Here is a 25844-nt window from a genome sequence, read left to right as displayed (position 1 = left end):
GCTGCTCTACGTGCAGGGCCGCAGGGAAACTTCATTGGGGCTGTGTCGGGGATGGGGCATGCGGCACGCAGGGGCCCAGCCTGCCGTGGCACAGGGTGCAAGGGACAGGTTAGTGCATGTGCATGCCCCAGCGGCTACACCGGCACCCCCATCCTGGGGGACACAGGGGTGACCAAGGAAATGGGGACAGAGCCAAGGCTGGCCATCAAAGGGACATGGCTGGCCATGGCCCCATCACAAACCACATGTCTCTGCAAGGGACCTGGTGACCAGAGGCCAGTGGGTGAGGGACAAGGCCAGCACAGCCAGGGCCATGTGCTCACCACCGGCATGGGAGCTTAGGCCAGGCTAATGCCCCAAGCTGCTCATCCCCTGGTCTTGGCAGTACCAGGGGGGTTCAGCGAGGTCCCCGCGGCTGAGCAAGAGCTGCAGTGAGTCCTGGACACCCCCAGAAATACACGTGTGTGTGCGTGTGTGTGCATGCGTGTGTGTTCCCATCCCATCCCACCCTCCTCTATATTGGTGCCACTGGCGTGATGCTGGCCGGTGCGGGGGCGGCAGGCGTGTTGGAAAGACACAGAGACAGGGATGCTGAGCCAGCGCTAGTTCAGTGTCGGTGTTTATTTGTGTGACACTCAGGGTGGGGGGGCAGGAGCAGGGGACAGGGGGACATGGGGAGAGACATCTGTAGCAGGGGGGGAGCCGCTGCCCCCAGCAGCGGGGAAGAGGGAGGGAGCCGGTGAGGGGCTGCCGGGCACGTGGAGGTCCCTGCAGGGTTAGGAGCACTCGGATCTGTTCAGGCTCTTCTCCGCGTTGCCGGCCTCGTGCTCGACCTTGCAGGTGTAGGTCTCGTGGCTCTTCCACTCGGAGGCACTCATCGTCAGGTAGCTGCTGGCCAGGTACTTGTTGTTGGTGGTCTGCCGCTGGGACTGGCTGGTCTCGACGCCACTGGAGAGAGTGTGGCCATCGGCTGTCCAGATCACCTTTACGGCTTTGGGGTAGAAGTCTTCCAGCAGACACACCAGGGTGGCTTTGTTCTGCGCCGAGATCTCCTCCGTGGATGGTGGGAAGAGGTGGACAACAGGGGCGGACTTGGGCTGGCCTGTGTGCAGAGAGAGCGGTGCAGGGTCAGGGGGGACCCTGTGCCCTGCCACAGCCCCTGCCCTGCCTGCCCTGCCTGCCTCAGCTGGCACTGCCCAGAAACTCCCCACTTTCCCCACAGCTAAGAGTTTATCATTTATAACTCTAATGTATTTAGATTTACGATACATCTACCTATATATTTTTATATATATGTATATATATAAATGTACATATATATGTATATACATAAATATACTTATATATGTATATATAAAAAAATATATGTGTATATGTATGTGTAATACACATACATCCCATGAATACTTAGTATATATATTATATATGTACTATATGTATATATACACTATATGTGTATATATGTGCATATATACATTATGTATTATAGATATCTATATATACAGCTAATGTACATCAAATTATGTATATTATATATTACATACATAAATATACAAGATACTACATATGTATATAGTATATATCAGTATATAAATATAGGTATAATTATATATAATTTATATAATATGCACATTTATGTATTTATATATATTTTCCACATATAAAAATGTGTAATATATGATACACATTTTTATATATATACATATATATGATATATATATTCATATATATAATATACATATAAAACAAAATCTCTGGTTAGTTGCCATAAACCCATTTCTTTCCCTTTGCAAGGCAATTCTTTTAAAAATCAAAATTTCAAAGACAAACCATCCCGTTTTCTGCTCTGCTTTCAGACACTTTCAGACTTGTCTCAGAAAAGGCACAACTAAAAATCACGCGAAGGAAGACAGAGAAAAGATGTTTGGTCTTTCTGAGGTGGTTCTGCTGCCTCCCCAAATGCACAATGTCTCTGTCTCTGTCTCTATCTCTATTTCTAATCGAAAACCAGGAGGACTCTGCCATTAAAAACTTTCTGCTGAAGAAATTGGCAAACTACATTTTTCTTGATCTTACACCCCCAGTAATTTGGTTCAGACTGGTATTTTTGACCAAATTTAAAAAAAAATTACAGACAAAAATAGAGAAATTATGTTCCCAGCAGCATTTTCAACACAATAATCTCCATTTTTGACACGGCTTACCTGGACAACGGACTCTTTAAGATACCCCTGAAAACTTTTGGTTAAGATTCTGGGGACGTGCCATTTTAACACAAAGTTGAAAGGAACTTCAGCCCACTCACAGCCAAAGACAGGCTGCCATTTTGCAGTCCCTGCACCCTCGGCCGTGGGATGCCGCAGAGAAGCCCCTGCTCCTCACCAAGGGCGGCAGACTTAGTCCTCGGGACTGAGTTGAGGACTTAGACCTTAGACCTTAGACTAATGACTAATTTCTTTAACAAAGACAAAAATTTACTTTCTTAGACACCTAAATCTGAGTTTCTGAAATAGGCTCTCTGAGACCTTAGACACATTTCCTGGCCAAATTTTAAGATCTTTCAATTACGAAAATAGCCCCCAATCCTCTGTGGCGCGCACCAGAGCCCTCCGAGTCCGCAGGGACAAGACGCAGCCCACAACGCCACGCTTAGTGCCCATCCCTGAACCGGCGGCAGACCCCAGCCCAGCGCCAAGTCCGAGAAAAAAACCCCAAATCACCGAAAATCGACAAATGGTCACAATTTCGCGGTGGGGAAGGAAAGACCGAGAAGAAGTCGGCGACTCACCTAGGACGGTCAGCGTGGTCCCGGGCCCGAATACACCACACAGTGATACAGGGCCATACAAAAACCTCCTGCCCCATGGCAGGAGCAGTCCTGGGCCCCATGGATGTGGCAGGATGGAGGTGATGGGATGGAGATGCCCTGATGGATGCGGCAGGATGGAGGTGTCCCGATGGATGCAGCAGGATGGAGGTGTCCCGATGGACGCAGCAGGCTGGATGCACGGTGCTGGATGTGCCCCGGTGGATGTGGCAAGGCAGAAGCAGCAGGACAGCCATGTGGGGATGACTGTGTGTCCTTGCTGAAGGAGCCACAGGAAAATGGGTGGCCTTGGCCCTGCCATCCCACATGGACTGCGTTGGCTGGGCTCTCCAGAGCTGTGGCTGTGTCATTGGCTGCTCCAGAGACCCACTGCTACCCAGGACCGCGTGCCTTGTGCTCATTACAAGCCCATGTCCCTGCCTGTGGTGTGGGGATGTTAATTCCAGGTGAGGAAGGGCTGCTGGAGGCTTTGGGTGCCCCGAAGGCACGACAGGCAGCACCTTGCCTTGGCCTGCGCTGCTGCCATGCAGGTGGCTGTGGGCTGCCCTGGGGAGCACCAGCCACCATCCTGCCACCCCTCAGGCCGCACCGTGGCTGCGGTCAGGGCAAATGGGGACAACCGGCCATTGGACAGTATGCGTGAAGGTAAACCTCATGAATAAACCTTCCACCCATCCTTCCCCCCGCCCAGAAACACCAGCGCTGGCATAGGTGCCGTAGTTTCACAGGGGACCCAACCACCCAGCACCTGTGCCCTCCCTGCAACCTGGCTCTGCTCTCCAGGGCAAAGCCAGACCCTGGCACAGCCCACAGCCTTACCTGGGCATGGTTTTTGGTGCCTGGTGGGTGGGCGAGCCTCCTTACGGCAGCTGTGTCAGGGTACCCTGTGCTGGGGCACCCCGCAGCAGGGGAGCGGTGCAGCCCTGGCTGCCGTCGCACTGCACCTGCCACTGTACCAGGGCTCAGCCCTGCGCTCAGGGCTGGGCATGGGGCGCTGGACCGTCCCACTGAGGGTAAATAAGCACTTCCCTCTGTCACACCTGGCATCTTGGCGCTGGCAAAGGCACTGGTGCAGGGTTGGCTCTGGTGTGGGGGAGTTCAGAGTCCCCCTGAGCCAACGAAGCCTGCCAGCCATCACAGAGGTTCACACCCGGGGATGCTTGCTGAAGGCGCCTATTGCTGCATTAGTAGGTGATGACTGAAGGCCAAATTCAGGGTTTTTTTATTTCTGCCCTAACAGAGCTCATCACAGGTTTTAATGCTCAGTGCCCTGCCTGGATTGGGGGGTCTGGTCTGCAGGCGGAGGGGAGGACTAGGGGCATCTGCCAGCACTGGGTGCTGCAGCGGAGGAGCCCTGGCTGGCTGCTTTCTCTGACTTAATTTAGCCCCTGCCTTTGCTGCAGGAGATCAAGCCAGTGCCCAAGGACCAAACTCAGGGCTGGTGCAGCCCCAGCACCTGAGGTGGCTGCTGCTCTGTTCTCCAGGTGCAACAGAACGTGGGGCAGAAACCTGTGGAGGGAAGGCAGCAGCCGGCTGGGGACACCCAAGGACCAGCCACAGGCCATTGCAGGGGAAAATGCACCAACCCATCAAGCTCAAGACGTGGGAGTGAGCAGTTAAGCTCCTAGCCAGCTGGGGCCGTGTTTTGTTGCAGGGTCATGAACATATTTGACCAAGGAGAAAGGACTGGGAGATGTGGATGCAGTGCCAGCACTGGCTCAAGGTTTATTTGGATGATGCCCAGGATGAGAGGACAGGGCAGGGGAGATAGGAGGGATTCAGGCACGGGGAGAGGGAAGGGCCCACAGAGACGGCAGAGACTTGCACAGAAGGAGGGGACAGGGATGGGGCAGGTGGTGAAGCACTGTGCCCAGGGATATGATGTACCAGGGCCAGGGCTGTCTGTTGCCCAGTGAGGTTAGGAGCAATCAGATCTATTCAGGACCTTCTCAATGGTACCAGTCTCATGTGTGACCTTGCAGGTGTAGGTCTCATGGCTCTTCCAGTCGGTGGCACTCATTGTCAGGTAGCTGCTGGCCATGTACTGGTTGTTGGCTGTACCCGCAGGGGTTTTGGTCCTTGTTGGAATCTTTCAGTGCAGCTCCCACCACCAGCAAAGGAGCTAATAGCTCAAGATGTCTGCGGTCAGCTTATTTTTTTTAATATTCAGCCTAGCAATCTAAAAAGGCTGCCCTGGAGGTAAGAGGCCCCAGCTCTCTGGAGGACACCCAGCATGTGTGTCTGCAGGATTCCCCATCATCAGCATCCCACGTCTTGGCCCTGTGCCACACACGTGTGCAGCTGTAGCCAAGACTCAGCTATGCTGCTTTTTGGAGGCTGAAGAGGCAGCCATCCTCCTGAGTGCCATTGAGGCATGAAGAGACAATCCTGTCCTCTGCTAGCAAGCCCAACCCATGCCACTTGCTGGGGATGATGGAGTAGGGATGGTATTTATGTATCTTCCCCCCTACCCATCTCTCCCAAGGGATATCCAGCAGCTGTACCACCGTTGGCCAAGGTCTTGGCTGAAGTCACATGTCAATGCCCCTCCAAATATCCCCCATATAAAACGCTCACTAGGTCACAAGTTTTAATGAAGGTCCCCCCTCAGTTTGGGCCAGTCTGCCTTTGGCGGCCTTACAATCAGTCCCACCCTGTCTCTGGGGATGGGTTGGCAGCTCACCAGGTCCAGCTTCATCCCATTTGAGCACCACAGCACTCCTCTGCAGCACTCCTCCCTGGGCTGGGCCATGCAGAGATGCCGGAGATGCACCAAGCATGGGCAGCCCTGAGTGGGCAGCATGGCCTGGGCTATGGGCAAGCCAGGGGGCCAAGTGGGGTGCGAGAAGCACGAAGTAAAGGGTGAGTGAGAGCAGCAGGTCCTAGTGCATGCATGCGCTGAGGGGGAACGTGTTACTGCCAGGGTGAGCACAGGCAGTGGAGGGCAGGCAGCCTGTGTGCTACCAGTCCTGCCCTGGGCACCCTCCTGCTTTTGGGAGCTGAGCTGGACAGTGCTGGAGCAGCCTTTGGTGCCAAGCGGAGCACTTAAACCCATCTCACACGGTTCTGCTGAGGTGCTGGCTGCTTCCCAAGGCATCGGGGGGCAGAGGATGGTGCTTCTCCACCAGCTAAGCCAGCTCCAGAGCAGCAGGGAGGAGCAGCATGGACAGAAGGGCATGGCAGACATATTTTCCTTGTGCAGGAGACAGGGAGATCGCAGAGACCTGCAGGTTTGCTCCAAGCACCCTGCCAGCAGTATCCCCTACCCTCCCAAGAACTCACCTTCCCACAGAGCTGCCGCTGCCCATTCTGCATCCCCCAGGCTGCTGCTTCTGGTAGCACCCTATTAGCCCCTTGCCTTCACAGCCCCTTGGAGCAGCAGCCCTGGGGTGAGGGTTCCTGGGAGCATCTGCCAAGGGCCAGGGCACGCAAAGAGGGTTGGAGAGGAGGCATCAGAGGCTGTTGGTAAAGAGGAAGAGCTGGGACTAGCAGAGAAAAGCATGCAAGGGATGTGGATGCCTACATGCAGCTGCAATAGCCAAGGCAGGGGTGAGCCAGGATGGTTTTCAGCTAAGACCAATTAACTTCAAATTCCCCAGGGAAGGCTTGGCTGCTGCTTTGTAAAGTGTTTTTCCGGTGTTGTGCCAATCTCACAGGGCACAGGGTGCTCGGCTCGGAGAAACAAGCTCTTGGAGCCCTGAATTTCAATAGCACCAACTTAAATTGAACTTGAAAATATTCAAATACAGCAATTTGTGCAAGTGGTTATAGAAAGATGCAGAGTCAGTGAATCTCCTGAGTCACTAGAAAATAAATGATGCTTCGAAGATTTTGTGCTTCAAGGCACTTTCTGTTTCAGAGGTTTGGTTTGCCTCTGGCTAGGCTTATGCATTGGTGCAAAGGCTGAAACTAACCAAAACAATCACTGAAATTGTCTATGCAAAGCATTTAGCTGAAGCTGATACCATCTATTGTGGATGACCAGTTTCTGAGCATTTCTGAGACTTTGATGGGGTTTCAGTTCCATTTTAGGGAAGGATAGTAAAGGGGAACAATGTTCAGCTCAAAAGTCCATCTCTTCTCCTTGGAGGGAGGCAAGGAGGAGAACTGATGCTGCGCTGGACATACCAGGGGTGTTGGCCCTTCAGCACCTTCCTGGCACGTGGCCTCAGCGGGAGTGGGGGCAGGTGAGGGGGTGCTGGTCCTGGAAGGGTACTGGGGAGACTATGCACGACTGCTGTGTCCCAGCTGTCGGGGCTGAGCAGTGGAGACTATGCCAGGAACTCTGCTCTTGCCATGTGGCTTGCCCAATCATGCCTGGAAGCAAATGAAAAGGGAAAGGGCAGGATGTGCCGAGCACCCTTGCAGCACAAACCATCCTGAAACTGCCCTGGCATGGCTTGTGCAAACATCTAACTCCAGAAACTGCTGACTTTGTGGGCTAAAATCAGCACTGGCTGGGAGGAGGAGGAGCCCAGCGCCCGGGGGCTCCTGCAGAAGCTGGGATGGGAGGAGGGCAGGGAGGCACCTGGCGGGGCCCTGGGTGCCAGCCAGGGATTGCAGGGGACTTTGGACCCACAGTGTGGGTCAGGGACAGGGCTGCTGGCACTCATCCCCTTCCCAAATGACAGGGGACAGGCACAGATCTGGGGCTCTAAGTGATGGTCGAGCTGGGACACCAGGCACAGTCATGTGCAGCACAGGGCAGCAAGGGCAGGGCCATGCTACGCACATGCCCCACCATAAAACGGGGACAGCACAGACACTGAAATGGCCCCTGTGATGGAGGGAGGTTTTTGTATCACTTCCCCATTGCTCTGTGTCACTGTGGGATCATTGCTGCCGTCGTAGCTACCACAGTAATAGACAGCCTCGTCCTCGGGTTGGACCCCACTGATGGTTAACGTGGCTGTGGAGCCGGAGTAAGATCCAGAGAATCGCGAAGGGATGCCCGAGGGTCTGTCGTTGCTGTCATAGATCACAGTGACAGGGGCAGTGCCTGGCACCTTCTGCTGGTACCAGCCAACATCGCCGCTGCTGCTAACCCCAGAGCAGGTGATCTTGACGGTTTCTCCTGGGTTCACCGACAGCGAGGACGGCTGCTGAGTCAGCGCTGCCTGGACCAGGGAACCTGGAGAGGGAGAGGAGAGAGGGGAGAAGATGGGGGTCAGCCAGGGCCCCACCAGGACAGCCCTCCCCGCACAGCGGGACGGGGTCCCTGTGCCCAAAGGCCCCGGCCGGGCGCAGCGAGTCTGGCCAGGGCACCTGAGCCGTGGGCGAGCACCGCGAGGAGGAGAGGGGCCCAGGCCATGGCGCGATCCCACCAGCTCTGTGTCCCCACGCCGATGGGGTTGTGTCGCGGACCCCAACTCCCTTTTAAGCCCGGTCCTGCCCAGGGCACGGCCCCTCCATGCAAATCTGACTCCGCGCTCAGGGACGGATCCTGCCCACACCTCTCTCCCCACCTCCCTCCCCGCTCCCCGCCCAGCCCCCCCACCCCAGATGCAGCGGGGCATGTCCCCGGGTACGGAGCGGGGACACATCCCAGCTCAGAGCCTGAAACCCGCCAGCACGGCCCCCCCTGTCCCCAGCCCAGGCCAAGCGATAGCAGGGCTAAAGGGCGTGGGAGAGATGGGCTTCTGGGGTAGGGGGGCTGGAGAGGGCCAGGCAGCGCCCGCAGCTCCAACATCTCCCCCACGGGTTGCGGGGAGCAGAGGAGCTGGTGCCGGTGCCAGGGATGAAAGGACAAGCCCTTGCGCAGTATATTGCTACTGGGGTGGAATGTGGGGGTCCAGCTGGGTCCAGCTAGGCTCTTCCATGGGGAAAGGGCTGGGAAAAGGCAGGAGTAAAGCCCCCAGTTCCATCTCTCTGAGCTCCTCAGCTGAACATTATCTGCAACTGATGAGCACCTGGACCTTGACCTGCAGCGGGTGAGGGGAGCAGGGCTGGAGACAGGGCTTGTCAGGGTGCTCAGTGCAGCCCCAGCCCATGGCACGTGGCCCTCCCCCCAACACCATGGTCCCGGGCACAGAGCTGGGGGACAAGGCCACCTGGGACCCGGCTGCCCACATGGCAGCTCCCGACACCACAAAACCAGTCCCCGTGGGGCCAGTAGCCCTGCCCACAGCCTAGCTCTGTCACACACCCTCACCCCCAGCCCGTGCCTCCTGCCCATCACTCTCATGTGGATGCAGGAAATGTCAAAGCTGAAAACAAGCAGCAACCCATGACATGGAGCAGACAGCGCCTTTGTGCCCAGCAGTACCCCCAGTTCCAGATGGGAACCCCCATCCCGCAGCAGGATGGGGATGGGGTCATGCTGCTGGGCAGCCCCGTGCTGTTGTGGGGCCGTGTTGGGGCATTGCCTAGGGCCAGGGGCTTCCCAGAGGGCAAGAGGTGCAAACACAGCCAACGCTGGAGCAGCCCACGGCCTCCTCTGGCAGCACGACAGAGCAGCCCCCAGCCAGCCCTGCTCTGCCCCAGCAGCCTCGCGCACGGCCCTGCAGCTGCTGCGCCCACGGGAAACGTCCCTTCCCAAGGTTTGAAGGCAAAGCTTTGGCCCAGCTCCCCAGCCCATGGCACATCCCCACCTCTGGGTGCTGGGGCCGCAGTTACAGCAGGGCTGAGCCCGCCGGGGGTGATGCCCCGGGGTCTCGTGGCACAGCTGGGCTGGGAGGAGGGCAGGGAGGCACCCGGCAGGGCCCTGGGTGCCAGCCGGGGAGCGCAGGGGCAACTCGGCCCTGCAGCGTCGGACAGGGGCAGGGCAGATGGGGGTCATCCCATCATTTCTTTACTGAGAGGGTGGTCAGACACTGGAACAGACGTCCTAGAGAGATGCTCAATGCCCCAGGCCTGTCAGTGTCTTGAAGGTATTTGGACAATGCCCTTAAAAACCAGTCTTTAACTTTTGGTCAGCCCTGAAGTGGTCAGGCTGTTGGACTAGGTAATGGTTGTAGGCCCCTTCCAACTGAAATAACCTATCCTCTCCTATCCTGCCCTGTCCTATCCTATCCTACCCTACCCTATCCCATCCCATCCCATCCCATCCCATCCCATCCCATCCCATCCCATCCCATCCCATCCTATCCTATCCTGTCTCCTCCCAAAGTGATAGGGCATGGCCGCACACCTGGGTGTCTAAGGGATGCCCGAGATGGGGCACGAGGCACAGTCGTCTGCAGCACAGGGCAGCAAGGGCAGGGCCATGGCGCGCACGTGTCCCACCATCAAAGAGGGACAGCAGAGACTCCGAAATGGCCCCTGCGACGGCGGGAGCTTTTGGTATCACTTCCCCATTGCTCTGTGTCACCGTGGCACCAGTATAGCTGCTGTCGGAGCTACCACAGTAATAGACAGCCTCGTCCTCGGGTTGGACCCCAGTGATGGTTAACGTGGCTGTGGAGCCAGAGTAAGATCCAGAGAATCGCGAAGGGATGTCCGAGGGTCTGCTGTCACCCCAGTAGATCACAGTGACAGGGGCAGTGCCTGGTACCTTCTGCTGGTACCAGCCAGCATAAGCACTGCTTCTGCTGCTAACCCCAGAGCAGGTGATCTTGACGGTTTCTCCTGGGTTCACCGACAGCGAGGACGGCTCCTGGGTCACCGCCGCCTGGACCAGGGAACCTGGAGAGGGAGAGGAGAGAGGGGAGAAGACGGGGGTCAGCCAGGGCCCCACCAGCACAGCCCTCCCCGCACAGCGGGACGGGGCCCCTGTGCCCAAAGGCCCCGGCCGGGCGCAGCGAGTCTGGCCAGGGCACCTGAGCCGTGGGCGAGCACCGCGAGGAGGAGAGGGGCCCAGGCCATGGCGCGATCCCACCAGCTCTGTGTCCCCACACCGATGGGGTTGTGTCGCGGACCCCAACTCCCTTTTAAGCCCAGTCCTGCCCCGGGCACGGCCCCTCCATGCAAATCTGACTCTGCGCTCAGGGACAGATCCTGCCCACACCTCTCTCCCCACCTCCCTCCCCGCTCCCCGCCCAGCCCCCCCACCCCAGATGCAGCGGGGCATGTCCCCGGGTACGGAGCGGGGACACATCCCAGCTCAGAGCCTGAAACCTGCCAGCACGGCCCCCCCGTCCCCAGCCCAGGCCGAGGGATGGCAGGGCTAAAGGGCGCAGGAGAGACGGCTGCTGGGGTAGGGGGGCACATGGTGCTCACAGCTCCCAGTGACGGGGCTGGGACGACGCCAACCCACAGCACCCCCTGCCCCAGTTTCCACATCTTCCTCTCCTACACGTGTTCCTGGCCCCACACAGGCCTTGGCCATTCCTGCCCTTCCCCGATGCACCTGGGGCCCTGCAGTGAGTGCTGCCCTTGCCCCTTCTCTTTCAAGAGCCATGCAGTGCCTTGCCCCTGTGGGGAGCAGCCCCTGCCCGGGCACACTGGGGCTGAGCGGCTGGCAGCCCTGTGGCAGAATCATAGAATCACAGAGTTGTCTAGGTTGCAAAAGACCTTTAAGATCATCCATTCCAACCATTAACCCTAGGCCCCAGGGGTCTGGGGGGACACCAAGGTGCAGAGGAGCCAGCAAAGCGCCTGTGGGTTGCATTAGCAGGAGCATTGCCAGCAGCTGGGGAGAGGATCCTTCCCCTTGGCTCAGCACCCTGAGGCCAAGCCCAGTGCTGTGTCAGCTCTGTGTTCCCCAGCTAGGGATGGGGACAGATGGGAGCAAGGCCAGGGAAGGGCCCTGAGGATGATGAAGGGCTCAGAGCATCACTTGTACGGAGAGAGGCAGTGCGAGCTGGGATGGCTGAGCCCAAGGCGGGGAGCCCCAGGGGCATCTTATCAACATTATAAATATCTCTTGGGGGCAGGAAAGAAGATGGAGCCAAGCTCCTCTCAGAGTTGTCCACTGACGGCACGAGAGGCAATGGGCACAGTCTGAAACACAGGAAAATCTGCCTAAAGATGGCAAAAACTTTTTTCTCTGCAAGGACAGTCAAGCACTGGAATGGGTTGCCCAGAGAGCTGTGAAGTCTTCATCCTTGGAGATATTCAAAACACACCTGGAAAGCCTGTGGGCAACCTGCAGTAGCCAACCCAGCTTCGAGCGGGGGGTGGGACGAGATGATCTCCAGAGGCACCTCCAGCCCCAGCGATTCTGGGTCTTGCCCCAGCCCCAGCACCTGCGGTACCCTCTTGCTTTGCTGCTTCTCTGCCCTGGCTCTTCCCTTGCCAGCCCAGGCCCATTGCTCAAGACCTTTGCTCTTCCCAGGTCTCCAGTACCCAGCACAAGGGGAGCTGCCTGGCACCGAGCCCTGTGGCTCCAGCAGTGCCTCTCCATGAGCTGATCAAGACCCCAATGGGCCGGCCCTGGGCAAATGCAGCCAGAGCCAGGGCAGACCAGGGGTTCTGCTCGCAGCCATTGGGACAGCCACTGGCCCGCCCTGCTCCAACCCAGGGCGCAGGGATCGTGGCCACCTTCAGCAGCTATGTGGCTAGCCCAAGAGGGGCTGTGCCCACAAGAAATGCCCCTACAGCCACGACGCCTCCCTGTCCCCGACGCTGCCATCCCCCAGGCGCCCGGGGCACAGAGACCCGATGGGCACAGGCAGGGCAGGGCTGCAGGGGGGCTCTTGCCTTGCAGGCAGCATGGAGGGGACCTGCTGGAGCAGAGCACGTGCCCCACGGCAGGAGCCGCCTCACAGGCACATATGGTGCTCCACCAGCGCATCCAAGCAGCTGCAGCAGCAGCAGCAGCAGGTGGCACCCGAGGGGCCCTGGGGCAACAGAATGTTTGTGTCTCACTTCCCCAGTGCTGGGAGTCACTGTGACCCTGAACATCACTGGTGCCCCAGCCGGCACAGTCAGAGAGCGCCTCTGCCTCCGTTTGGACCCCAGGGGTGGGTAAAGTGGCCGTGGAGAATGGCACGTTCCCAAGTGCTGTACATGCCCTCCCCAAATGACAGGGGACAGGCACAGATCTGGGGCTCTATGGGACAGATGAACTGTGACAGCAGGCACAGCCATCTGCAGCACAGGGCAGCAAGGGCAGGGCCATGGCGCGCACGTGCCCAACCATCAAACGGGGACAGCAGAGACTCCTAACCAGCCCCTGCGATGGCGGGAGCTTTTTGTATCACTTCCCCATTGCTTTGTGTCACCGTGGGTTTATTGCTGCTGCTGCTGTCGTAGCTACCACAGTAATAGACAGCCTCGTCCTCAGGTTGGACCCCACTGATGGTTAACGTGGATGTGGAGCCAGAGTAAGATCCAGAGAATCGCGATGGGATGCCTGAGGGTCTGCTGTTGCCGCTGTAGATCACAGTGACAGGGGCACTGCCAGGTTCCTTCTGCTGGTACCAGCCAGCATAAGCATAGCAGCCGCTGCTGCTGTAAAGCCCAGAGCAGGTGATCTTGACGGTTTCTCCTGGGTTCACCGACAGCGAGGACGGCTGCTGAGTCAGCGCTGCCTGGACCAGGGAACCTGGAGAGGGAGAGGAGAGAGGGGGAAGACGGGGGTCAGCCAGGGCCCCACCAGCACAGCCCTCCCCACGCAGCGGGACGGGGCCCCTGTGCCCAAAGGCCCCAGCCGGGCGCAGTGAGTCTGGCCAGGGCACCTGAGCCGTGGGCGAGCACCGCGAGGAGGAGAGGGGCCCAGGCCATGGCGCGATCCCACCAGCTCTGTGTCCCCACGCCGATGGGGCTGTGTCGCGGACCCCAACTCCCTTTTAAGCCCGGTTCTGCCCAGGGCACGGCCCCTCCATGCAAATCTGACTCCGCGCTCAGGGACAGATCCTGCCCACACCTCTCTCCCCACCTCCCTCCCCGCTCCCCGCCCAGCCCCCCCACCCCAGATGCAGCGGGGCATGTCCCCGGGTACGGAGCGGGGACACATCCCAGCTCAGAGCCTGAAACCTGCCAGCACGGCCCCCCCGTCCCCAGCCCAGGCCGAGGGATGGCAGGGCTAAAGGGCGCAGGAGAGACGGCTGCTGGGGTAGGGGGGCACATGGTGCTCACAGCTCCCAGTGACGGGGCTGGGACGACGCCAACCCACAGCACCCCCTGCCCCAGTTTCCACATCTTCCTCTCCTACACGTGTTCCTGGCCCCACACAGGCCTTGGCCATTCCTGCCCTTCCCCGATGCACCTGGGGCCCTGCAGTGAGTGCTGCCCTTGCCCCTTCTCTTTCAAGAGCCATGCAGTGCCTTGCCCCTGTGGGGAGCAGCCCCTGCCCGGGCACACTGGGGCTGAGCGGCTGGCAGCCCTGTGGCAGAATCATAGAATCACAGAGTTGTCTAGGTTGCAAAAGACCTTTAAGATCATCCATTCCAACCATTAACCCTAGGCCCCAGGGGTCTGGGGGGACACCAAGGTGCAGAGGAGCCAGCAAAGCGCCTGTGGGTTGCATTAGCAGGAGCATTGCCAGCAGCTGGGGAGAGGATCCTTCCCCTTGGCTCAGCACCCTGAGGCCAAGCCCAGTGCTGTGTCAGCTCTGTGTTCCCCAGCTAGGGATGGGGACAGATGGGAGCAAGGCCAGGGAAGGGCCCTGAGGATGATGAAGGGCTCAGAGCATCACTTGTACGGAGAGAGGCAGTGCGAGCTGGGATGGCTGAGCCCAAGGCGGGGAGCCCCAGGGGCATCTTATCAACATTATAAATATCTCTTGGGGGCAGGAAAGAAGATGGAGCCAAGCTCCTCTCAGAGTTGTCCACTGACGGCACGAGAGGCAATGGGCACAGTCTGAAACACAGGAAAATCTGCCTAAAGATGGCAAAAACTTTTTTTCTCTGCAAGGACAGTCAAGCACTGGAATGGGTTGCCCAGAGAGCTGTGAAGTCTTCATCCTTGGAGATATTCAAAACACACCTGGAAAGCCTGTGGGCAACCTGCAGTAGCCAACCCAGCTTCGAGCGGGGGGTGGGACGAGATGATCTCCAGAGGCACCTCCAGCCCCAGCGATTCTGGGTCTTGCCCCAGCCCCAGCACCTGCGGTACCCTCTTGCTTTGCTGCTTCTCTGCCCTGGCTCTTCCCTTGCCAGCCCAGGCCCATTGCTCAAGACCTTTGCTCTTCCCAGGTCTCCAGTACCCAGCACAAGGGGAGCTGCCTGGCACCGAGCCCTGTGGCTCCAGCAGTGCCTCTCCATGAGCTGATCAAGACCCCAATGGGCCGGCCCTGGGCAAATGCAGCCAGAGCCAGGGCAGACCAGGGGTTCTGCTCGCAGCCATTGGGACAGCCACTGGCCCGCCCTGCTCCAACCCAGGGCGCAGGGATCGTGGCCACCTTCAGCAGCTATGTGGCTAGCCCAAGAGGGGCTGTGCCCACAAGAAATGCCCCTACAGCCACGACGCCTCCCTGTCCCCGACGCTGCCATCCCCCAGGCGCCCGGGGCACAGAGACCCGATGGGCACAGGCAGGGCAGGGCTGCAGGGGGGCTCTTGCCTTGCAGGCAGCATGGAGGGGACCTGCTGGAGCAGAGCACGTGCCCCACGGCAGGAGCCGCCTCACAGGCACATATGGTGCTCCACCAGCGCATCCAAGCAGCTGCAGCAGCAGCAGCAGCAGGTGGCACCCGAGGGGCCCTGGGGCAACAGAATGTTTGTGTCTCACTTCCCCAGTGCTGGGAGTCACTGTGACCCTGAACATCACTGGTGCCCCAGCCGGCACAGTCAGAGAGCGCCTCTGCCTCCGTTTGGACCCCAGGGGTGGGTAAAGTGGCCGTGGAGAATGGCACGTTCCCAAGTGCTGTACATGCCCTCCCCAAATGACAGGGGACAGGCACAGATCTGGGGCTCTATGGGACAGATGAACTGTGACAGCAGGCACAGCCATCTGCAGCACAGGGCAGCAAGGGCAGGGCCATGGCGCGCACGTGCCCAACCATCAAACGGGGACAGCAGAGACTCCTAACCAGCCCCTGCGATGGCGGGAGCTTTTTGTATCACTTCCCCATTGCTTTGTGTCACCGTGGGTTTATTGCTGCTGCTGCTGTCGTAGCTACCACAGTAATAGACAGCCTCGTCCTCGGGTTGGACCCCACTGATGGTTAACGTGGATGTGGAGCCAGAGTAAGATCCAGAGAATCGCGATGGGATGCCCGAGGGTCTGCTGCTGCTGTCGTAGATCACAGTGACAGGGGCAGTGCCTGGTACCTTCTGCTGGTACCAGCCAGCATAAGCATTGCAGCTGCTGCTTATGCTGTAAATCCCGGAGCAGGTGATCTTGACGGTTTCTCCTGGGTTCGCTGACACTGAGGACGGCTGCTGAGTCAGCGCTGCCTGGACCAAGGAACCTGGAGAGGGAGAGGAGAGAGGGGAGAAGATGGGGGTGAGCCAGGGCCCCACCAGCACAGCCCTCCCCATGCAGTGGTACTGAGAATACCACAGTCGGAGAAGAATGGACCCAACCACAGTCACGGGCCAATTTGGGGAGCTGAGCCCAGCATTACACTCCCCAGTTCTGAGGTAGCTCTGGTAGCAGTGGGAGAACGTGGTCATGAGTAGCAAGAGGCAGTGGGGATGCAGACAAGGTCTATTGGATCTGGCTGAGATGGAGTTAATCTTCCCCACAGCAGCCCTCATAGTGCTGTGCTTCGTATTGGTAGGTAGAAGGGTGTTGATAACACACCACTATTTTGGCTACTGCTGAGCAGTGCTCGCACAACATCAAAGCTCCAACATTTTCCCCCCCTGCTCACAAGTAGGCTAGGGGTGGGCAAGATCTTGGGAGGGGACATAGCCAGGACATCTGACTCAAACTGACCAAAGGGATATTCCATACCATATGACGTCGAGAGGGGACGAGGAAGGCGGGAGCATTTGTTATTTACATTTGTCTTCTGGAGCAACCACTACATGTACCAAAGCCCTGCTTCCTAGGAAGTGGCTGGGTGAAACCTGCTGATGGGAAGTAGAGAATAAAGTCTTTGTTTTCTTTTTTTGCTTTTGTTTTTTTATTAAACTGCCTTTACCTTGACCCACGAGGGTTTTTTTCATCTCATTTCTCCCCACCTGTCCTACTGACGAGGGGGTGATAGAGCGGCTTGGTGGCACCTACCATCCAGCCAAAGCCAACCCGCCACACATGGCCACACTGTGAATTTTGCAGGGACAAGGACAATGCTCCCAAGGCACTGGGGGGGACCAGCAGAACCTGCAGGTCTCTGGGACAGGACAGGGAGGGCAGTCACAGCCATGGTCATGCAGAGGGCACAGGAGCCTACCTCAGCCCCACATCCAGCCAGGAGGGAGAAGGGCTGAAAGCCTTCCACGGCTTTTGGAGTCTGTGTCTCACTTCCTATTGCTCATTGTCACCAGGCACCATTGCTGCTGCTGTCGTAGCTACCACAGTAATAGACAGCCTCATCCTCGGCTTGGACCCCAGTGATGGTTAACGTGGCCGTGGTGCTGGATACAGAACCAGAGAATCGTGAAGGGATGCCTGAGGGTCTGTTGTCATTCCGGTAGATCACAGTGACGGGGCACCATCCCGTTTCTACTCATACCAGCCATAATAACCACTGCTGCTAATCCCAGAGCAGGTGATCTTGACGGTTTCTCCCAGGTTGGGCAATACCGAGGACAGCTGAGTCAGCGCTGCCTGGACCAGGGAACCTGGAGAGGGAGAGGAGAGAGGGGAGAAGATGGGGGTCAACCAGGGCCCCACCAGCACAGCCCTCCCCGCACAGCGGGACTGGGCCCCTGTGCCCAAAGGCCCCGGCCGGGCGCAGCGAGTCTGGCCAGGGCACCTGAGCCATGGGCGAGCACCGCGAGGAGGAGAGGGGCCCAGGCCATGGCGTGATCCCACCAGCTCTGTAGCGCAGTGCAGGAACAGAGCTCCTGGGGGTCATCCCTACATTTCTTTACCAAGACGGTGGTCAGACACTGGAACCGATCTCCCAGAGAGATCGTTGGTGACCCAAGCCAGTCAGTGTTATAAAAGCATTTGGACAATGCCCTGAATAAGCTAATGCCCTAATACTGCCCCACCATCAAATGGGGACAGCAGAGGCTCCTAACTTGCCCCTGTGATGGTGGGAGCATTTTGTATCACTTACCCATTGCTCCGTGTCACTATGGCACCAGTAGAGCTGCTGCTGTCGTAGCCACCACAGTAATAGACAGCCTTGTCCTCAGCTTGGACCCCACTGATGGTTAACGTGCCCGTGGAGCCGGACGTGAATCCAGAGAATCGCAAAGGGATATCTGAGGGTCTGTTGTTGTAGCTGTACATTACAGTGACAGGGGCACTGCCAGGTGCCTTCTGCTGGTACCAGCCAACAGCATAGCCATTGTTGCTGCTAATCCCAGAGCAGGTGATCTTGATAGTTTCTCCCACGTTCGCCGACACCGAGGACGGCTCCTGAGTCAGCGCTGCCTGGACCAGGGAACCTGGAGAGGGAGAGGAGAGAGGGGAGAAGATGGGGGTGATCCAGGGCCCCACCAGCACAGCCCTCACTGGGGATGGGGAATGCCACAGTCAGAGGAGAACAGACCCGGACACAGTCACAGGCACAGTTGGCGAGCAGAGCCCACCACAATGCATCCCAGCACAGAGGCAGCTCTGGCAGCAGCAGGAGGACATGGTCATCAGTAGCAAGAGGCAGTGGGATGGGCGAGAAGGCCACACTGTGAACTTTGTAGGAACGAGGACAGTGGTCCCCAGTCATGGAGTCACCTGCAGGTCTCTGGGACACGAAAGGGAGGGCAGTCACAGCCATGTTCGTGCAGAAAGCACGGAAACCTGCCTGAGCCCTCAGTGCTGAGTTCTGTGTCTCACTTCCCCATTACCAAGTGCCTTTATCACCCCAATCACCACTGCTGCTGTCGCTACCACCACAGTAATAGACAGCCTCGTCCTCGGGTTGGACCCCACTGATGGTTAACGTGGCTGTGGTGCCGGACCTGTGTCCAGAGAATTGTGAAGGGATGCCCGAGGGTCTGTTGGTGTTCTGGTAGATTACAGTAACAGGGGCACTGCCAGGTGCCTTCTGCTGGTACCAGCCAGGATAATTGCAGCTGCTGCTAACCCCAGAGCAGGTGATCTTGACGGTTTCTCCTGGGTTCACCGACAGCGAGGAAGGCTCCTGAGTCACCGCCGCCTGGACCAGGGAACCTGGAGAGGGAGAGGAGAGAGGGGAGAAGATGGGGGTCAGCCAGGGCCCCACCAGCACAGCCCTCCCCGCACAGCGGGACTGGGCCCCTGTGCCCAAAGGCCCCGGCCGGGCGCAGCGAGTCTGGCCAGGGCACCTGAGCCGTGGGCGAGCACCGCGAGGAGGAGAGGGGCCCAGGCCACGGCACGATCCCACCAGCTCTGTGTCCCCACGCCGATGGGGCTGTGCCCTGGACCCAGCTCCCTCTTAAGCCCCCACCTGCCCAGGGCACGGCCCCTCCGTGGAAATGGGGCCCCCAATGTTCACTGGCAGCTCCTGTCCCAGCGCTCCCCCTGCCCACTGCAGCCGCCTCTCGGGCCCACCAAAGGCACCAAGATCACGCTGGGCTGCCTGCTCCCTGGGCCTCTCAGCTGGGAAAACTGGGTCCTGCTTCACAACAGGGCACCACAGCCACGTTTCTCTCTGGAGCCACAGGACTCTGAGCAGCTGCATTGAGGTGTCCGGGCAAATGCTCCTCAGCTCTGCTTCTGTTAAGCACAACCTTAGCCAAGACACGTGCCAAGGGATGGCAGAAACACCCCGGCATCACCCGCCCCTAGACCACCCCTCTGCGGCAGCACAGCTCCTCCAGCCACGCTCTCCTTCCCCTCCCGCCTGGGCGCTTCTCCGGGGGGCTCCGCACCCGCGGCCGGCCCAGCACAAGCCCGCAGCACACCCCCACCGCAGGCTGGTGCTCCGAGACCTCCCGGGCCAGGATCCCTCCAGCAGCACAGGCGCTCCCGCTTCTCTACAGCACCGCGGGCATGAGGAGCAGCGCCCCGCCTCTGCCTCTGGAGCATGAGGGCAAATGCCCAGCCCCACACACCTGCACAGAGCTCTCCATACCACCCTTCCCAGACCTGCCGCTGCCTTTCCGTGCTGCTCCTAAGCAGGAGGTGGCATGGGTCTGCCAAAGCACTTTGAGTCCTTGGGCATGTCTGACAGATCCCAAAACGCTTCAGGGCTGCATCTCAGGAAGCAAACAGCAGCCTCCTTTCAGACCTCGGAGCCCCCTCACACCAAATGCCAGCCCACCTTCACCTTTTAGCAGCATAATGAACAGGGCCCAGACACATGAACAGAGGCGTTTATTATTCTGTGCTCCTTTCACCAAAGAGGTTCAATGCCAAGCTACCACCGCCCTCTGTGACTCCCTCAGGCCAGGAACAGCAGCAGCTCCTGCTTAGACACAGGACATTTCCCACAGGCCTCTTTCTCTTAATCAGCAGCTTCTTCTGCTTCAGCTTCTCCTTTGGAACCAAGACGAACGTGGGGGACTTTGTTGGCTGGGTTTTCTTCTCTTTGTTTTCTTGGGTTTGTTTTTTCAAAAGCTCACAAGCAGTAGTGTCGCGGCTGCTTTCCAGTCCCACACGCCGCAGCAGCAGCTCCCCCGCGTGGCCTGCCTCCACTCCGGCTTAGCGGGAAAGAGAAGGGCTGGAAGGCGGTGGGAAGTCAACAAGCGGGTTTGAACATGATTCCGTGCTTCTTGAACTCAATTCTTTCTACTTTCACATCATCCTCAACTAGCTGGTATACATAAGTCACAACTGTGGAAGCCTGGATATCCATCAGTACAAATGAAGGGATGACGTCCCTGGAAAGAAAACATACTTTGTCAGTCTTCCCGACGAGCTTACACTTCTTGCTATTCACGTACCTTATGCTTAGGTATTCTAACACACCTGGTTGCCAAGGGCTGCAGGGATCTGGGAAGCACTGCCGTTTGCAGGCACTGACAGCAGCGTCTCAGGCAGAGTCGCGCTTAGCCTGGAACAGCCCTCGAGGCTACTAAACAGCCTAAGCCACGTCAGGCTCAGACATTTAAGCTGGCAGTGCCTTCAGAAGTCTGATTTCCTACAAAATAGTAGCACGCAGCTTCTGGGAAGACACCAGGAGGCAAAAATGACTTCAAGAAGCTGCTGCAAGTCACCCCTCTGCGGGCCCAGGAAGCAGCCCCAGACACAGCAGTGCCAGGCTGTCGTGCCCAACACGTGCGCTCAGTAAAAGCCTGGTAGTGGGGGAGCCCCGCTGTGTTCCCCAGGAAGGGAGAGAGCTGGCCCTCTGGTGCGAAGGCTACCCAACAGTGAATAAACGCACAGCAGCAGCGCCAACATCACATTCTGAGGGCAGGAGCAACCAGCCACAGCGCAGCTCTGCGCTGCCAGGAGCTGTGCCACTTCCACATCCTCCAGCACCACTGCCAGGATCGCTGCCACCCTCGCACAGTGGACAGCAACAGTCAGCCCAGAGCACCCAAACACCCTTTGGGGCACCGGGATGCTGATCAGCACTGCCGCCCTGGGCACCACAGGAACAGAGCGCCTCGTCCTCGCCTTGGAGCCCGGTGATGGTTAATGTGATTGCGTAGCTGGACTGGGATCTGGAGAATCGCGACAGAATATCCAAGGGTTTTTGGTTGTTGTTGTAGATCACAGTGACAGGGGCACTGCCAGGTGTCTTCTGCTGGTACCAGCCATAAGCACTGTTGGTGCTCCTGGAGCAGATCTGGGTGGTTTGCCCCAGGGACATGGACACAGGGACGGCTGAGCCAGACCCATGTGAGAGCGAGGGGCTGAGGCAGAAGGTCTCCCTGCCCAGCTGCAGTGCCTCAGGTTCCCCTGCGTTGGCAAACAGCCACGCACACAGCCCCGCACACCGGGGGCGGCTGCAATGCCGCAGGGCCCTGGGCCAGACTCAGCCTGGGCGAGCAGAAACGTGGCAAAGCTTTTCCAAGGCAGCTCTGCTGACTCCAGCTCCTAACACTGTCCCAGGCTCCCCTGGCCCTCACGTGGATATTGGGCAGTGGGAACGAGCCCAGCCAGGGGCCCTCAAGCACCAGGGCCCCAACACTGGGGACATAGTCACAGCCCTGAGACACAGGGGACATGGGGAAGGGCACTGGCAGGGAAAGGGAAAACCCCAAAACTGGCAAGAGGGCCCTGCCTGGCTGAGGGGACGCAGGAGATAAAAATGATCTCTTTGACACTCAAGGCATCGCTTGCCTGTGGCACGGTGTCACCTTGAGACCAGCACTGCTGCTGTCGTAGGCACCACAGTAATAGACAGCCTCGTCCTCGGGTTGGACCCCACTGATGGTTAACGTGCTCGTGGAGCCGGAGCTGGATCCAGAGAATCGTGAAGGGATGTCCGAGGGTCTGTTGGTGCTAGCATAGATCACAGTGACAGGGGCACTGCCAGGTGTCTTCTGCTGGTACCAGCCAGCATTGCTGCTGCTGCTAGTCCCAGAGCAGGTGATCTTGACGGTTTCTCCCAGGTTCGCTGACACTGAGGGCATCTGAGTCAGCGCTGCCTGGACCAGGGAACCTGGAGAGGGAGAGGAGAGAGTCAGGGGGTCAGCCAGGGCCCCACCAGCACAGCCCTCCCCGCACAGCAGGACGGGCACGGGGCCCCTCTTCCATAAAGTCCCGATGCCATGCAGGGACCCAGAGCAAGACAGACAGAGCCCAAGGCCAGAGCTCTGGGGCCCTGTGAAGAGAGCTGGCAGAAGCAGGGATAGGGAGTGCCAGCGTTGGAGAAGGGCCCCGCTCAGGGTTTGGGCACATTAACGGGGAGCAGAGCCCTGGGCAGCCCAGAGCATCCCAGCACAGAGGCAACTCCAGCAGCAAGACGAGGATGGGGCTGCCAGGAGCAAGAGGCAGCAGGGCTGGGGACAAGGCAATGCCATACCTTACGTAGGGACAGACACAAAGTGCCCCTGGCCCCAGAGTCAGCTCCCACACGGCACGGTACAGTCAGGAGAACATTCACAGTCCCGTCCTTGGACAGGGACAGGAACTTGCCCCAGCCCCACAGCCCTGCTCAGCCACGAGGCAATGTGGTGGCTTGGCCCTGGCTGGATGCCAAGTGCCCACCAAAGCTGCTCTATCACTCCCCTTCTCAAGTGGACAGGGGAGAGAAAGTAAGGACAGGGAGATCACCCAGCAATTACCGTCACAGGCACAACAGACTCGACTTGGGGAAAATCAGTTTAAATTATTACCTATCAAAAGTGACTAGGGTTATGAGAAATAAAACCAAATCTTAAAACACCTTTCCCGCCCACCCCTCCCTTCATCCCGGGCTCAACTGCACTCCCAATTTTCTCTGCCTCCTCACCCCGAGTGGTGCAGGGGGATGGGGAATGGCGGTTGTGGTCCGTTCATCAAATGTCATCTCTACCACTTGTTCCTCCTCAGGGGAGGACTCCTCACGCTCTTCCCCTGCTCCAGCGTGGGGTCCCTCCCACGGGACACAGTCCTCCATGAACTTCTCCAATGTGGGTCCTTTCCCATGGCCTACAGTTCTTCACGAACTGCTCCAGCGTGGGTCCCCCATGGGGTCACAAGTCCTGCCAGCAAATTTGCTCCAGCATGGGCTCCTCTCTCTCCATGGGCCCACAGGTCCTGACAGGAGCCTGCTCCAGTGTGGGCTTCCTATGGGGTCACAGCCTCCTTCGGGCAAATCCACCTGCTCTGGCGTGGGATCCTTCCCGGGGATGCAGGTGGATATCTGCTCCCACGTGGGCCGCCATGGGCTGCAGGGGCACAGCTGCCTCGCCAGGGTCTGCACCAAGGGCTGCAGGGGAATCTCTGCTCCGGCACCTGCAGCACCTCCTCCCCTCCCTCTGCACTGACCTCAGTGTCTGCAGACTCATTCCTCTCACATATTCTCACTCCAGCGGCAGTTTGTGTCCCAGAGGGGTATTTTTGTCTCCCCTTCTTAAATCTGCTATCACAGAGGCGCTACCACTGTCTCTGATGGGCTCAGCCTTGGCCAGTGGCCGGTCCGTCTTGGAGCCGGCTGGCATTGGCTCTATCAGACATAGGGGAAGCTTCTAGCAGCTTCTCACAGAAGCCAACCGTGTAGCCCCCCTGCTACTGAAACCTTGCCACACAAACCCAATACAGGGAGAAGGGCAGAAAACCACCATTTTTAACTGCCCTGTAGCACACTTCCACATCTCTCTGTGTCGCTACAACATCATAACCACTGCTGTCGGAGCTACCACAGTAATAGACAGCCTCGTCCTCGGCTTGGACCCCACTGATGGTTAACGTGGCCGTGGTGCCAGACTTGGATCCAGAGAATCGTGAAGGGATGTCCGAGGGTCTGTTGTCGTTAGCATAGATCACCGTGACAGGGGCACTGCCAGGTGTCTTCTGCTGGATCCAGCCATAGTAGCTGCCACCACCAGAGCAGGTGATCTTGACGGTTTCTCCTGGGTTCGCTGACAGCGAGGGCGGCTGCTGAGTGGGCGCTGCCTGGACCAGGGAACCTGGAGAGGGAGAGGAGAGAGGGGAGAAGATGGGGGTCAGCCAGGGCCCCACCAGCACAGCCCTCCCCACGCAGCAGGACTGGGCCCCTGTGCCCAAAGGCCCCGGCCGGGCGCAGCGAGTCTGGCCAGGGCACCTGAGCCATGGGCGAGCACCGCGAGGAGGAGAGGGGCCCAGGCCATGGCGCGATCCCACCAGCTCTGTAGCGCAGTGCAGGAACAGAGCTCCTGGGGGTCATCCCTACATTTCTTTACCAAGACGGTGGTCAGACACTGGAACCGATCTCCCAGAGAGATCGTTGGTGACCCAAGCCAGTCAGTATTATAGAAGCATTTGGACAATGCCCTGAATAAGCTAATGCTCTAATACTGCCCCACCATCAAATGGGGAGAGCAGAGGCTCCTAACTTGCCCCTGCGATGGCGGGAGCATTTTGTATCACTTACCCATTGCTCCGTGTCACTATGGCACCAGTAGAGCTGCTGCTGTCGTAGCCACCACAGTAATAGACAGCCTTGTCCTCAGCTTGGACCCCACTGATGGTTAACGTGGCCGTGGAGCCAGACTTGGATCCAGAGAATCGTGAAGGGATGCCCGAGGGTCTGTTGGTGCTAGCATAGATCACAGTGACAGGGGCACTGCCAGGTGCCTTCTGCTGGTACCAGCCAGCACCATAGCCGCTGCTGCTGCTAAACCCAGAGCAGGTGATTTGGACGGTTTGTCCTGGTTTCACCAACACTGAGGGTGGCTGAGTGGGCACTGCCTGGACCAGGGAACCTGGAGAGGGAGAGGAGAGAGTCAGGGGGTCAGCCAGTACCCCACCCGCACAGTCCTCACTGGGGATGGGGAATGCCACAGTCAGAGGAGAACAGACCCAGACACAGTCACAGGCACATTTGGCGAGCAGAGCCCACCACAACGCATCCCAGCACAGAGGCAGCTCTGGCAGCAGCAGGAGGACATGGTCATCAGTAGCAAGAGGCAGTGGGATGGGCGAGAAGGCCACACTGTGAACTTTGTAAGGACAGGAGCAATGCTCCCCAGCCACAAAGTCACCTCCAGGTCTCTGGGACATGAAAGGGAGGACAGTCACAGCCATGATCGTGCAGAGGGCACAGGAGCCTGCCTCAGCCCCACAGCCACAACTCTGCTTGGCCAGGAGGGAGAAGGGCTGAAACTCTTCCGTTGCTTTTGGAGTCTGTGTCTCACTTCCTATTGCTCATTATCACCAGACACCATTGCTGCTGCTGTCGATGCCACCACAGTAATAGACAGCCCCACAACACAGCCCTCCCTGGGCAGCGGGACGCGGCCCTGATGCCCAAAGGCCATGATAGCACTGAGGAAAGTGAGGAAACAAGGAGCCACACACAGAGCCCTGGGGCCCTGCAAGGAGAAGGGGCAGCACGAGCTGTATGTAGCTGCCAGTAGAAAGAGGCAGTGGGGCTGGGGAGAAGGCAATGGCATGCCTGCTGTAGGGACAGGCACGAGGTGCCCACAGGGCCAGACTCACCTCCTCCACCATGAGGCACAATTGGGAGGACATTTACAAGCATCGCCTCATAGAGGGGACACAAACCTGCCTCAGCCTCACAGGCCTGCTCAACCATGAGTGAGAAGGGCAGAAAACCCACCTTTTTTAACTCCACTGTAG

The 25844-nt window shown here is 58.4% G+C and overlaps 1 protein-coding gene and 2 gene segments (V, D, J or C); all 3 read right to left on the bottom strand.

The window, feature by feature from the left end:
• Positions 1-752: 752 nt before the first annotated feature.
• Positions 753-24373, bottom strand: LOC142594513 (immunoglobulin lambda-1 light chain-like). Its single transcript, XM_075718108.1, has 4 exons — positions 24328-24373; positions 23910-24193; positions 2789-2834; positions 753-1102 (listed from the first exon to the last, which is right to left on the bottom strand). Exons 1-4 carry the CDS (start codon positions 24371-24373, stop codon positions 777-779), a joined length of 702 nt encoding a protein of 233 aa, XP_075574223.1. The 3' UTR covers positions 753-776.
• On the bottom strand, positions 8716-13432 carry LOC142594550 (Ig lambda chain V-1 region-like). The segment is given in 3 exon segments: positions 8716-8903; positions 12945-13253; positions 13387-13432. Coding segments are annotated over 3 exon segments (543 nt in total).
• LOC142594551 (Ig lambda chain V-1 region-like) lies at positions 9008-10630 on the bottom strand. The segment is given in 3 exon segments: positions 9008-9033; positions 10052-10450; positions 10585-10630. Coding segments are annotated over 3 exon segments (471 nt in total).
• Positions 24374-25844: the final 1471 nt, after the last annotated feature.

Source organism: Pelecanus crispus, chromosome 11, assembly GCF_030463565.1.
Source record: "Pelecanus crispus isolate bPelCri1 chromosome 11, bPelCri1.pri, whole genome shotgun sequence".
NCBI lineage: Eukaryota > Metazoa > Chordata > Aves > Pelecaniformes > Pelecanidae > Pelecanus > Pelecanus crispus.
The sequence above is the reverse complement of the archived record's forward strand: the minus strand, read 5'-3'. Positions and strand labels throughout refer to the sequence as shown.